Source organism: Electrona antarctica (genome assembly GCF_951216825.1).
Source record: "Electrona antarctica genome assembly, chromosome: 19".
Lineage (NCBI taxonomy): Eukaryota > Metazoa > Chordata > Actinopteri > Myctophiformes > Myctophidae > Electrona > Electrona antarctica.
Genome location: NC_136800.1, coordinates 14,596,766 through 14,610,687, shown reverse-complemented (window position 1 = coordinate 14,610,687; position 13,922 = coordinate 14,596,766). Strand labels below are relative to the sequence as shown.

General features: G+C 41.7%; 1 protein-coding gene across 1 annotated transcript in view; it reads right to left on the bottom strand.

The window, feature by feature from the left end:
- LOC306943862 (choline transporter-like protein 5-A) overlaps positions 1-13,922 on the bottom strand; it is a gene marked incomplete at its 5' end in the record, with an annotated part of 39,978 nt that continues 26,056 nt past the window's right edge. The window contains 19 exons of the mRNA XM_079530373.1: positions 1-171; positions 800-884; positions 989-1,077; positions 1,570-1,640; positions 2,586-2,659; positions 3,350-3,453; positions 4,122-4,216; positions 4,855-5,123; positions 5,211-5,298; positions 5,481-5,573; positions 6,302-6,401; positions 6,627-6,758; positions 6,974-7,086; positions 8,191-8,274; positions 8,563-8,686; positions 8,899-8,959; positions 10,935-11,063; positions 11,370-11,454; positions 13,560-13,638. Of these exons, the coding sequence (XP_079386499.1) occupies positions 80-171; positions 800-884; positions 989-1,077; positions 1,570-1,640; positions 2,586-2,659; positions 3,350-3,453; positions 4,122-4,216; positions 4,855-5,123; positions 5,211-5,298; positions 5,481-5,573; positions 6,302-6,401; positions 6,627-6,758; positions 6,974-7,086; positions 8,191-8,274; positions 8,563-8,686; positions 8,899-8,959; positions 10,935-11,063; positions 11,370-11,454; positions 13,560-13,638 (1,967 nt within the window). The 3' untranslated portion in view covers positions 1-79. The remainder of the gene's footprint in view (positions 172-799; positions 885-988; positions 1,078-1,569; positions 1,641-2,585; positions 2,660-3,349; positions 3,454-4,121; positions 4,217-4,854; positions 5,124-5,210; positions 5,299-5,480; positions 5,574-6,301; positions 6,402-6,626; positions 6,759-6,973; positions 7,087-8,190; positions 8,275-8,562; positions 8,687-8,898; positions 8,960-10,934; positions 11,064-11,369; positions 11,455-13,559; positions 13,639-13,922) is intronic.

Sequence of the window (13,922 nt, the reverse complement as noted above, 5' to 3'; positions counted from 1 at the left end):
CTTCACCAACTCAGGGAGAATATGACCAACCAGGCCAGGGACTGGTATGGTGATGTGCAGAGGATGAGCACCATCATTGTCAATGGCTAGGTTTTCCCAGAATTCTGCGCAGTTCTGGGGACATTAGGAAAGGTTTTTCTGCGCTACCATCGTTTCTCTCCAAATCTTCACCTGATGTGTTGCAGGAATGGAGGGAGAAAATTAAGGTGTGGACAAAGATGGATTTATGGATGACAGATAGGCAGATTGAGGAAGATCAGAGAAAATGTAAAAATGGGATAATGGAAAGAGAAAAAGATAAATTGATTATGGATTATGCTGTTATATAAATGTTAGATTCCAACCAAAACAAGGTTCATATTAATGCAAGTTTTAACAGAATATTAGAAATGCCATATGATATATTATAGAACATATTATGTTCTTATGCAAAGCATTAACGCCATTAAGTGCATGAATGAACTCAATTAAAACCACACAATTAATAAATGCATAATTGTACTGTAGATGACTATAGTGTCCCCATAATGCAAGTACTAAAGATAATACAATTTGATATTCCGGAACTTAATAGGTCACCATATTTCAGAGTTTGTTTCAGTCTGCGTCTGCACGTGTGACCATGTATGCGTGAGTGTGTGCGGTATGCACCCCACAGCTAAATAACATCCCCACTACCTGCCTGCCACAAGTAATAATATTATATATAGTATCTAATATTGAGAGTATATTCCCACTGGTACAATAGTAACTGTTACAGGATGCATTTCTGATGTAGTTACAGTGATACTTTACTTACAGAAGCAGAGAAACAGGGTGTCCACACACATAGTGTATACACTGAAGAAGCCATGGGCAATCAGATAGGAACCTATCACCACCGACTGATGCAAAGAATACAAATACAATGATTAGAGCTATCTTACCCTACAGAGCTGAAGTGTATAGTATACTGTACTGTATGTGTGTGAGAGAAGGTGTTTCTGACCAGTAGGGGGACCCAGTAATAGTTAAGAGTTGGTACTTCATCCTGAATGGCAGGAATCTTCTTGGTGAAGAATAAGTATGCCAACACACCTACAGAACACACACATACGTATATGTCAAATCGAGAAACCAATAAAATTGAGAAAAACCGGACGAGGAGCACCCGGTTTGGGGCCCCAGGCTGGGACAGGAGGCCGACAGGCCAAAAGGGCCCGCCGACAGCCGGCGATCTGCATGCCGGGGGCCAAAGGTCATCCAACACCTTTATCAGCTTCAGCTTCAATTGTATATGTTGCAATGTTCCAATTACAATTTTGACATTTCTTCCAGTTTACTGCACTGGTTTATCCTGTATCCTGCATGAGTTCACTCTCCTAATTGGATACAATTGATATCCTGACCAAAGAATGTATTTTCTGTTCACTAAAGAGCTGAAGAATCCTGGGACTCCTGAACAAACACTGTATAATGATTATGATTACTATGGGAATGTAGAGCAATGTAACACTTATTTTAACAAACAAATTATAATAATCACTTACACCCCCTTTAAAGATCATTTCAAATACCACAGGGACTTACCGACTCCTCCTGCTATTAGTATTTTACCCAGAAACAGCAAGAAGTCTGTGACTCTGTCCAGAACGGCAACCCTGAGGACAAGAGAGTGTAGAGTCAGTGATCCTGCAATAATCCCTTTGTACACGCTCCTCACTCCTGCTTGTTGCCCAGGTTCAAGTAGGGACATTGTGAAACACTTCTACAGCATTCAGCCAGTGTTTCCGCTTGTTTATTCAGGCAATCCCTGAATTCAAACTAGAACATCTATATTTTCCACTTGCAGTTTCTAAACTTTTTTTTTTCTTCTCTTGACCTTGTTTTCGATTCTATCTAGCTTTTCTATCTAGCTTCCATTTGGTTTCCTGAACATTGTATAGTATTCCCCTAGCAGGTAGTCAGATACAACTAAAGTTTGAAAATCATTGGATAGCTCTTTTAAGACTTCCTTACAGGAGACTAGGGTCATGCCTCTACACTCTAACATTATGTATAGAACATAAACAAAGAATATGAACTCATATTAAGTTACTGTACATTGTGTACAATATCAACTTTTCTTTTTTCTTTTAACCTGTATCACAAATAAACCTTCTTAATTCTTGTTTAACACCCCTCATACTCTTAAATGAACACATATTATAGCCAATCATTGTCAATAGCAGTACAGCTAATTACTGCCACCCAGTGGTGTCAGTGTATTGTGACATTCAGTGGTTGAGGACTCCAAAGCAAACCCAAAGTAACCCAAGCAAATCACAAAGCATAATGGTATGTTCTTCCTAACTTCCTTTAAATGCTTTGTTTGTTCTGTGTTCTGAAACTCTATCAATGGCTGTAAGGCTGTACATATATAACCTTATCTACAATGCATTCTGGTACATGTATTCATTAGGACGGTGTGAATGAACGAACAAACAAACAAATTCATTAATTAAAGCTGTGTATTAGCATTATTTCACCGCAGGCTATGGGATCTATAGTCATATTTTTACACCATAGTAGACAAATAATACGTGCAATATTGGCTTTAGCCTTACCTGACTACATTTCTCATAAGCAGAAAGAATGCCTCCCTGGCAGATGTACAGAAGTTCTTACCGTAGATGGCCACCTATAGACAGATGAAAAAGGCAATAACAAATCATGGTTCAGGAGGAATTACAGATTCGAAGGCCGTATATAAGGTGAAGGCACTCCGAAAGGGAGACGGGGAGTTGTACAAAAACGTACACTTTCAGCAAAGCAATCCACTCATATCAGGCATGGCTGTCGGCTGAACACAAAGCATTACAAATAACGATTCTACTCCAACAAACAACAACTCATTGTGGAGGGAGCTGCAAGCTGTAACCAGTGGTGGACTGTAACTAAATACATTTACTCATTGTGGAGGGAGCTGCAAGCTGTAACCAGTGGTGGACTGTAACTAAATACATTTACTTGAGTAACGTACTTAAGTAAATCTTTTGAGTTTTTTCCCCCTTTTTCTTAGCACATGACTTTCACTCCGCTCTGTGTCAGTGTGTACAGTATGTGTTTCTGTATTTCACGTAACTCAAGAACCTTCCAGCAAAAATAATTCTGTGCGCGTGCCGCCAAAGACCTGAGAGAGAGCCGTGCCCGGCGCTGAGCCATATATGGAGACATTGTCCATCACCCATGTTATTTGATCTAAAAAACATAGCACTGACACTACTATCACTATCATTATACTACTACACATATACATACAGTACATGTAGTACATACTCTATACTGTAAAATTAATGATACTTTGAGAGTAATGCATAGAAAAACGCACCATGATGTAGGCATTTCGGTTCAAATAGCGGATGAATTGTTCCAGACACCAGAAGCAGCCCTTTAGACAACACAGTATGAACCTGGCTCCTGCGTTGTCGCATCCTAGACACACGCACATGCACACGCACGCGCACACACACACACACACACACACACACACACACACACACACACACACACACACACACACACACACACACACACACACACACACACACACACACACACACACACACACACACACACACACACACACAATGAGCAAAATAGTGGAAGTGGTTGGATATACTGTAGGGCCATCAAACAGCCTTTGATGTCTGTGGGCCAAACCAGGACAAGCCTGCCAGCAGCACCTGCCATGTGCTCAACCAACTCACTCTCCACACGGTTGGGAATCCCAGCAGGATGTCCATTTCATTCACTGAAGAGGTTCCTTGTTAAAGTGTTTATCATATCAAACAGTTTTTGTTGTCTTGTTGAATACATGAGGCTATGATTATGTGCACAAAGGATCATCTACTAGCATTCGTTGACAGATGACGTCGGGCGATGAATGACGATGAATGACCACCAGGTAATAATCTCTCTCTCGCTATCTCCACACACACACACACACACACACACACACACACACACACACACACACACACACACACGGTTTTCTGCACTATATGTGTACGTGGCTATAGTACACATACCTAGTTGTTCTTTGTGTGTGTACGCGCGTGGGTGCATGCATGCGTGTGTGCATGTGTGTGTGCAGTGCAAACCTCTCAGTTTCTGCTCCAGGTATTCCAGTACTATTCGGACCATTTGGACCAGTGACAAAACCAGCGCTCCGAATGCCAGCGAGCCTGTATGGTACCTGCAGAGACAGACACATCAACATCAACTAGGTGGTAGCATAAGCATAGCTAAGCTGTGCCAGTCATAGGCTCCCGTTGTACAAGCCTCCGTTTTCATTTCCTGGTTATCAGGGAGGAGGGGGTTGTTGTTTTGAGGATTCATTATTAGCATTAGCGCACACCCTTTACCTCTCGCAAGAAACGGTTATATGTCGGGAGCGATGCGAGACAAAGTCACAAATGAAATCCGAAGCGCGGCGGCTCACCATGGACAGCGCTCAAAACTTTAGAGATACAGGGCTTTGAAAATCCTGCTTATGGAGTCTAAATGGAGCTTGATGTAAAGAACCCATAGCTGGTGGGGACGGAGGCGTTGCATAGCAACCGGATCAACGTTAAAGGGTAAATTGACAGTCCCCGCTGTCATATATGTATACGGGGGTACTATGCCAACTATGTACAAACATGTACATAGTTGGCACCTGCCATACCCTAGTGGGGGGTCCGAATATATTCGTAGATGGCAGAAAAATAATTAAGTTCTGCAGTGTGAAGGTTGGGGACCACCTGATGACCTCTCTTCCAGGCCAAGGCTTTAACCATTATAGATGGATTGTAATCGCATCTTTGATGCATTTACAAACAAAACTGCTGTTACCTTATTGCCCTGCTGAAGGAAGAGAACAGTGGGCATGGCGGGATGTCCTGAGGCTTTCTCCTGGCCCAGTAGTAGCTTGCGAAGGCCCCGGCCAGGGTGCACTGCTCCAGCGCCAGGCTGAAGTTCACCAGCCACAGAAACACCAGTAGGTTGGACAGCTGCAGCACAAACAGGTAGCGATGGTAGGGGGTCTCGCCGCCGTAGAAGGCAAACATGCACTGCGACCCTGAGCACAAGGCTTTGTTTCGTATGCCACTGCTGTTGAAAGTCTGAGAGAGGTTGAGAGGAGTTAATTCGCTGACACGGTTCAGAACACTGGGAAAGCACAAGAAGATGTCTGATAGAATGAAAGGTACCTCAGGGTCACACGTTCTGTTGGCATAGGAGCAGTTAGGTTCAGGAGACATCACCTTGTACACAGCCTCTCCCGATGATGCGAGGAAACTGGTTCATGCAATCCTGGTTAAGGTATATACTGTGTATACTATGGCCATGGACATTTTCTGATTTGCCAGAGCGTGGGCAATATGTTCAGATAACAAACATTAAATACACACAACATTAAAAAAACAATCCAATTCCAACACAACTTATGTAGTGTTCCCAGTGCCTGGTGAGGAGGATACACAGCAGTAACTGCCCAGTAGGAGAGACAGACAGCTAGCAAGAAGAAGGTGAACACTGGATAGAAGAGGCTAGACATGATGTAGCTAATGGCTCTGTAAAAGACATCAAACAACAAAATTAAACAGCTACTCGTGTCTTAAATGTCTCACTTGAATTGGAAGTTGTAATGGTCATTTGTAAGCTAGAATAAGACATTATTCAAATGTGACAACCCGCTGAAAGACAAAAGTACAAATGGTATAATTTAAAATAAATGTTCTGTTGTTCTGTCTTTTAATAAGGCTACTTCAGTAGGTCAAATATGCAACTATAATGTCCAATGAACAAAATGGCCACCAATGAATAGTTCAATATTCAATAGGCAATAGGCATCAATAGACATACAAATATTGCACAATATTGATAGAAGATTATATTTTCTTTGAGTATTGCAATAACATCAGTCACTCAAAATCCAACTACAGTAAGCACACAAATACTGAAGGGAAATTTGGGCTGGACAATGTTGGATACAATTAATTTAAACATTTCAACAATTACTGTGAATGACATTAGGAGTAGCATTTTACAAATTAATTAGGCCTACTTTAATTAGAATTAAACTAATTAATTCTTTTTTATGTTCCAGAAGGGTGAAAGGGAACTGTAATTTAATTCCACAACAGGTTGGTCTATAACTAAAAAATATGAATATTGCCATATTTGATACACTATGTGTTGTGCACAGGCGATAGTAACTGGCACATGGTTATAGGATCAAAAGGGTAAGTGATGTTCCATACATGGTTATAGGATCAAAAGGGTAAGTGATGTTCCATACATGCTAGCCTCCCTGAGCAGGGTGACAGCCACACGAATCCTCGTCCTTAGAAAGAGCAACATCAACACGATGGAAACTTCTGTCACACCTAAAGACACCACTGAGAGAGAGAGGCAAGTTTTAAAAAAAAAACACTGTGCGCATAGCTGCACAATGCACACTCAAGCGCGCACGCACGCACGCACGCACGCACGCACGCACGCACGCACACACACACACACACACACACACACACACACACACACACACACACAGACACACACACACTAGTACTACTACTAATAGTAAAGAGTTAGCAGATTGAGTTAGAAAGTTAAATCCTTACAGAAAATAATCCATGTTTGTCTGAGCTGTAGGTAGACTTGTAGGTCAGTCTGCATGCCAACTTCTATGATGGCAACGTCAGAACCTTCTCTCATCTTGAGCTGAGACAACTCCATGGAACAGTACCACATGCCTAGAGAGAAATGCATGCAGATTTAGAATGCTACAAATGATGAACTAATAATGACATGGAATAGTCTTAGCTTTATTTTGGTGTCTTTGCTCATGACAATTAAGTGCTTGCTGAAGACAAATAGCAAACTGAAATTCAAAATGTCAGGGTTTTCTTTCAATCTAAGTTATCTAACACAGTTTTTCTATCAGTCACATTCACAAAACACAGTGTACCGTATGCTAGAAGCAGTACGACGGTGATGATTGTAATCCATAGCAGGAGGCCAGCTGTGAACCTCAGCAGCAGGATGAAGACTAGACTGACCACTAAGGCTATCAGCAGACCTCTGGAAGACAAAGACCAACACATGTGCAAATATTAGGCATGTACACTGTGGAAATAAAATCAATTAATCTGCAGTTATGTTCATCGAAAGTACCTCAACCATTAAACGTGCTATTTTTTAAATAGGACGGCCTCGAAAACGAAATGATGCATCTCATGGGGGTTATGCTTCTAATAACGGTGCTAAATAAATACCATCCAAATTACAATTCAACAACACCTAGTGAAAAATGTTTTCAAAAAGGATGATGCAAACCGTAAATAGTTGAGCTACTGTCGGAAATGTTCAGAAATTCCAAGACCATACAAGCCTTTACGATATCATGTCTAGTCAAGTCAATAGTGCTGACCAAAGTGCTGTACAAAATAAAGAAATCACTGGCATAAACAATAGGGCATACAGCTCAAGCATAAGCAATCAGTAATAATCAGTGTATTGCAACTTCCTATATGTCAGCATAGATCAGGCATTGCCTGCAGTTCATCCAGAATGTAACACTGCCAGCCTCCTTACCAGCACAAAGAGGCGCGATACCGATAACATTGCTCCAGTTCTGGCCTCGCTACATTGGCTCCCAGTGCGTTTTAGAATACATTTTAACTGTTTTTAAAGTTAATATGGGGCTGGCTATCCCTTCCTTGCAGATCTTTCACAAGACAACACCCCAGCCAGAGCTCTAAGGTCAGTTGCTGTTGGTTGTGCCTAAGACTAGGCTAAAAACTAAAGAGGTGACAAAGCATTTGCTGCAGTCGCCCCCAGGCTATGGAAGAGCCTGCCCTTTCATATTAGAGCTTCTCAGTCTAAAATCACTATTGAAGACATACTTGATTCTTATTTTCTCTGGCCTTTGAGCACAGCTGAGACATGCAAGCACACTTGCTCATTGTTCGTGTTGTGTGCTATGTTTATAAGCAGGCTTCAACCAATTTTATTAGTGCAGAATCTGCAGATACAATAATCAGTTCATCAATTGGGATCTTCAATAGGTGCGCAGGCACGTGTGTGTGTGTGTGTGTGTGTGTGTGTGTGCGTGCGTGCGTGCGTGCGTGCGTGCGTGCGCGCGTGCGTGCGTGCGTGCGTGTGTGCGTGCGTGTGTGTGGTTACATAAGTATCCATGTCCAAGAGTTGGCATAATCTTCTACTATCTTCATGCCAAGATCCTTGGTGTCCACTAGCCCTGTTATCCCTCTGCAGAGAGAAGACATTTTAAATGTAATAGCTATGCTGGCCGTGGTAATCATAGAACAATTAACACAATATGTAAAATGATGATGTTCTAGTAAAATAGTTGCTACAAATGCTCTAAACTTAAAATAATAACAGGTAGGCTAATTTCGCTGTGCAACATGATTCCATACATGCTGGCTTCTTTGGGATCCAAATGACTGAAATAAGTTATGGCGACTGAGAACTTTAATCCATGTAAACAAACCTATACAGTATACGTAGGTAGAGAGAAGATAGAAAGGCTCTTACTTGGTAGCATCTCTGAGTTCAGTGACACTTCGTGCGGTGTCCAGTGCGTCTTTAAACCTTGTCCTGTTAGCTACTGTCAGTGTCCCATTCAGAGTGATGAAGTCTGGTAGACACCTCTGCAGGACTAAGACACACAGAAGAATGTCTTTCTGTCAGACTGACTGTCACTCTATCTTAATAGACTAGGGGCTCCATCTTGCGCCACCCTTATCCCTTATCGCCTAAACTTATGTACTTATTCTACATCTATGTAGATCAGCTATTTTAACTATTTTAAAAGGTTTTTTTAAATAGTAAAACATGGCAGAGGTTTAGGGAAATGAAAAGCATACTTACATGGTTTACTAGGTACAATCATAGAGGGACAGTCCTCATCTCGTAGAACCTGAGATACTGGCTGGAAGAGAGAGATTAGCATAAAAGTGAGAGAGCTTGAAAATACACATTGACCAAATGTATTAGTAGTGTACTGACACTGTATATGGCATGTACAATTCTAGATACTGGTAGATGGTAGGAGGGACTGTTATTCTACAGTACTTTGGCAAGTAGCCATGTTAAATCAATCTATTGTATTCTATGGTTAGTTCTATGGTATTATAAACTTGTGTACACTGTGATAGAGCTTAAAGGAGAATTCCATACTAGAAGGCTTTCTTACCTTTCTTTGTAGTCGTTACGTCCCCACCAAAGAGGTCCAGGTGTTATTTTGTGCAAAAGCTCCTTATTGGCTATTTCCCCTACCATAAGCCCTAAATGAATTGCATTGAATTGAATGGGAATTGAATGGGGCTATGGGGTGTTGTGCTAATTCGCTTATTTCCATTTTTTTTGTATATATCCTCTCTTCATAATGTAAATAATATCCCAAGCGGCACATTTTACTACTTATTTCGATGGAAATAAGTGAATTAGCACAACACCCCATAGCCCCATTCAATTCCCATTCAATGCAATTCATTGAGGGCTTATGGTAGGAGAAATAGCCAATAAGGAGTTTTTGCACAAAAAAACACCTGGACCACTTTGGTGGGGACGTAACGACTACAAAGAAAGGTAAGAAAGGTAAGAAAGCATTCTAGCATGGAATTATCCTTTAACTAGAAAAAGTGCCCCTCGGGGCACAGGTCTCCACCAGGGCAGGTCAGGTTGTGGCGTCCTGGTGGCGCTATAATAGGCCAATGTGAAAAGGGTGCCATTTGTGGCCTTAAATGGCATTATCTATTTTATCCCCTTTATTCTGACATTGTTTATGGTGAGAAGCCTACTTGTTGTATTTCTACTAGGCTACTCAAGTAGGCTTAATAAATCCCATTTTGGGGAACTGAAAGAGCTCTAGCACTGTGCACTAAACACTCAAACACCAACTTTATACACTTGACGCAGATCTAATATGTAGGCCATCACAATCTAAATGGTGCCGGTAGGTACCGTGACGTCAGCCTTGCATTCCCTATTGGATGATTTGAGGCATTTTGTTCCAAAAATGTGTTTTGCAAAAATCCACCTGTTGGTGGCACTATAACAGGCCAATGTGAAAAGGGTGGGATATATTCCTCAGCCTAGTAGGAAAGTGTGTTCACGTAAATGATTTGAGGCTTTTTGTTCAAAACAGGCCAGTCCTGCAAACTTTGAAAGCCAATATTAGCCAATTAGGATGGAATATGAAAGATCGGACAGATCCATCTTTTTTTTTTAAATGTTTTTTTTTGTGGCTTTCGCCTTTATTTTATATTTTTTTATGGAGGGACAGACAGTAGGCTGACAGGAAATGGGGAGAGAGATGGGGGGAAGACATGCAGTAAAGGCCGTCGGGATCGGGAGTCGAACCCGCGGCACACTGCCAGACTGGATTGCCAGCCAAGGTGACTGGACCACTGAGCCATGGCCCAGAGGACAGATCCATCTTGAGCACATGACTATAGAGTAATAGCAAAAAAATGTGTTTTACAAAAGTTGGCCTCCTGGTGGCGCTATAACAGGCCGTTCAGGAAAATTCATCGTTGGCATCTAGGGAGTGTGTGTGCAAAATTTGCAATGGATTGGGCCAACGGTGCCGGAGATTAGCTGGTAATGAACACACACACACACACACACACACACACACACACACACACACACACACACAGACACACACACACACACACACACACGGACACACACGTACACACACGGACTGACGGACACACGGACGTAGTGCAAAACATACTCTCTCCCCATGCCTTCGACCTGGTGGAGACAATGAATCACTATATGTGTTGACAACTAACAATAAGTCATCTATACACATTACAGGTCTTGTGGCATTCCCAGCCTTTTACAGATTTTGTAAAATGCTTAATAATTGTGTATTGAAATACATACTATGATACCTTATTGGGGTTATTGAATCCAGGCTTACAGAACTGTTTATAATAGTCCCAGTAACTCCTGCTCAGTTTGTGCTGCAGCTGCATGTCTGAGTAGGTTGAGAATCTGTCTGGGCACTTTGTCACGCACATCTGAAAGAGGAACAGAGAACTGTGGCTACACTTTTTTTGATATAATTGTTTGTACATTTACATTGTTTATTCGTTGTTTTTATTTCTACCATAGTGAAGCCAATGGCAAATTGCGGTCTCGATTCAATTCTATTATTCTATTCTATTCACTGTTGTGAACTATTTTGAATTATTTTGCTAGATAACAGTAATACACAAGGGCACGTCTGCCCTCATTATTATAATTATAATTTATCGATGCACATCGAAAGAAATGTGGAACAGTACTCAAAAAGTACTGTGTTTTTTTATATTTGTATGTTTTACCTGTGTGGTAGGGCACTGGAGGTTGATCAACACAGCTGGGTTGGCACATTTAAGGATGTTGAAATAGAACAGGATTGGCTTTTTCCTGTCAAATCATAAAAAACACATGCTCTCTCACATTAGAAATGTATCTTTGTTTAGTGCTATCTATGTCAACCTGATGCAGTGTAGGTATATATGCACAATACATTCCAGAGTCTTAATTCCTCAGAGTCCAACACTCGGGACTTTGCTGTGTACCACATAAACATGCCAATCTGAATTAAAGTCTGTCTCAGGGCCTGTGTTGAACGCCATTGTGTCTTTTTCCTGTCTCTCTCCACTATACTATCAAATAAAGCAGTCAAGTACAGTGTAACCTGTAACTTCATGCCAGTCGGTTATTGACAAACACTGATCTGATGGACTTCACACTTAGCACTGCACTTTCTTGCAACCTCAGCACTACACCCGCCACTGGGAAGTCGTTCAGACGGGCAGTTTGCCTGATACTGTATGCGTGCTTGCTTGGAGTGGACCGGGCCGGTTCTGGAGAACTGCAAATCCAATGGACTTCACAATTGACACAGCAGAAGTGTGTCAATTGTGAAGTGAATCGGATGGATGGTTCTCGAGATATGCAAAGGACAACACAGTTCTTAGATGAACAGCAAGCAATATGGCAGCATTTATGCAACCAAGACAAGCAATAGTACATTATATGACCTAACGTTACAAGTTACAACATTGAGATATGTGCAACTTGTCCAAACCATTGGTAATTCACCTTTTATTGGACTGATATTTCACTACATAATCAACTTATTAGCCATTGAATCAGTAATACGTAGGAGCTATTGGAGCGTCAATGATTTTAATGGTACAAAATTGGAGGTATTTATTTTATTTTTTCTGAAAGCACATTAAATTAATCAACAATTAAGTGATTTCTAAACTTGGTAGGCCACATTTAGTATGATCTTGCTTCAAACAGGGACTTAAAGTCTGAAGCTCTGAACAAACATGTAACTCACCTCGTGTCATGAGCAAGTCTTAATAACATACTCTAGTCATTAGGAATCACAAGTGAGCCGATGTCTCATTACATGTACATTAGACAAAACACAAAATCGAGTTAGCCTGCTGAGAACCTGGGATCATCATGCAACAACAAACCACCAATAGATGTCACTCCAACACAAACATTTATGATGGATGACCATCTGAGTCTTCACCTCAGTCTGTTTCTCTTTTAAACCTGTTTACTTTACACACACACACGCACATACACACGTATTTATTGTACACACGTACGTACGCACACACGTACGTACGCACACACACACACACACACACACACACACACACACACACACACACACACACACACACACACACACACACACACACACACACACACACACACACACACACACACACACACACACACACATGCATGCACGCACGCACCCACCCACGCACACACACCGATACAGACACACACATAGGCATGTCTTCATGCACTGCCAGTACACTCACAAACATACATCCCTTATCACTGTCCTGCAGCCTGCTGAAGATGATTCCTTTTCATCACCTCCGTGGTAACGGTCTGTCAATCAGCCATGGCTGAGGGGCCTCCGACCCCCTCAGCCATTATAAAATAGAGGTAAACTGAGACCTCGCGTTCAGCTTATTGATGTTCTAAAAATGGTTACGAATATGGCAACATGGAAATCATAGACACGGCCTAATTACCAGTAAGACGCCCTGAAGGGCGAGGTCGCGCTGAAACAACAGAGCTTCTTAATACGGCACAATTCACCCTTTGTCAGCCTTCTGATTGGTCCCTGACTGACTAACCAGCAGGCTCTTTAGGCGTGACTCACGACCTACCCATATATGGCCTTAATAATGATGACATCAGGGATCTCCATATATGGGTATAACAGGGAGGCGTGGCGGCACAAGGCGTAATGGACTGGCAACCATATATCTCAAAAACAGTTCGTAAAGGTATAGGGTAAATGATTTTCTTTGGTTAAAATAAGTGTAAAAAGCTCTATATTGTGATAGTACTCATTTCTATCGAGTGTTTGTTCAGTAACAGGAGTCTCCATGTCTCAGCATCTTTTTCTGGTCGTGATACCAATTTTATCCAGTCAGGATAGAGAACTCAGTCAGGATACAGAAGTGGAATTGTGGACTTACGCATTGATTGTCTGACCACAGAACTGTCCATAGCTGTCTGTAGGATGGAGCACCTTCCTGGGGTCACCATGTAACCAGGCTAGAGAGAGAGAGAGACACACACACACACACACACACACACACACACACACACACACACACACACACACACACACACACACACACACACACACACACACAGAAAACACAATGAAAGCCTAATTAATTCATACTTTGACGCTTGTGAGACGTTGTCAGCTTGTAGATCAGTTTTCTGAAAAAGTGTTTACTGTATATTTGTAACTTCCATTTTTACACCAGGGGTGAGCAACTTTGACGATGGCCACTATTTCCACACTCACTCCAGCGGGCCACGATATTTCC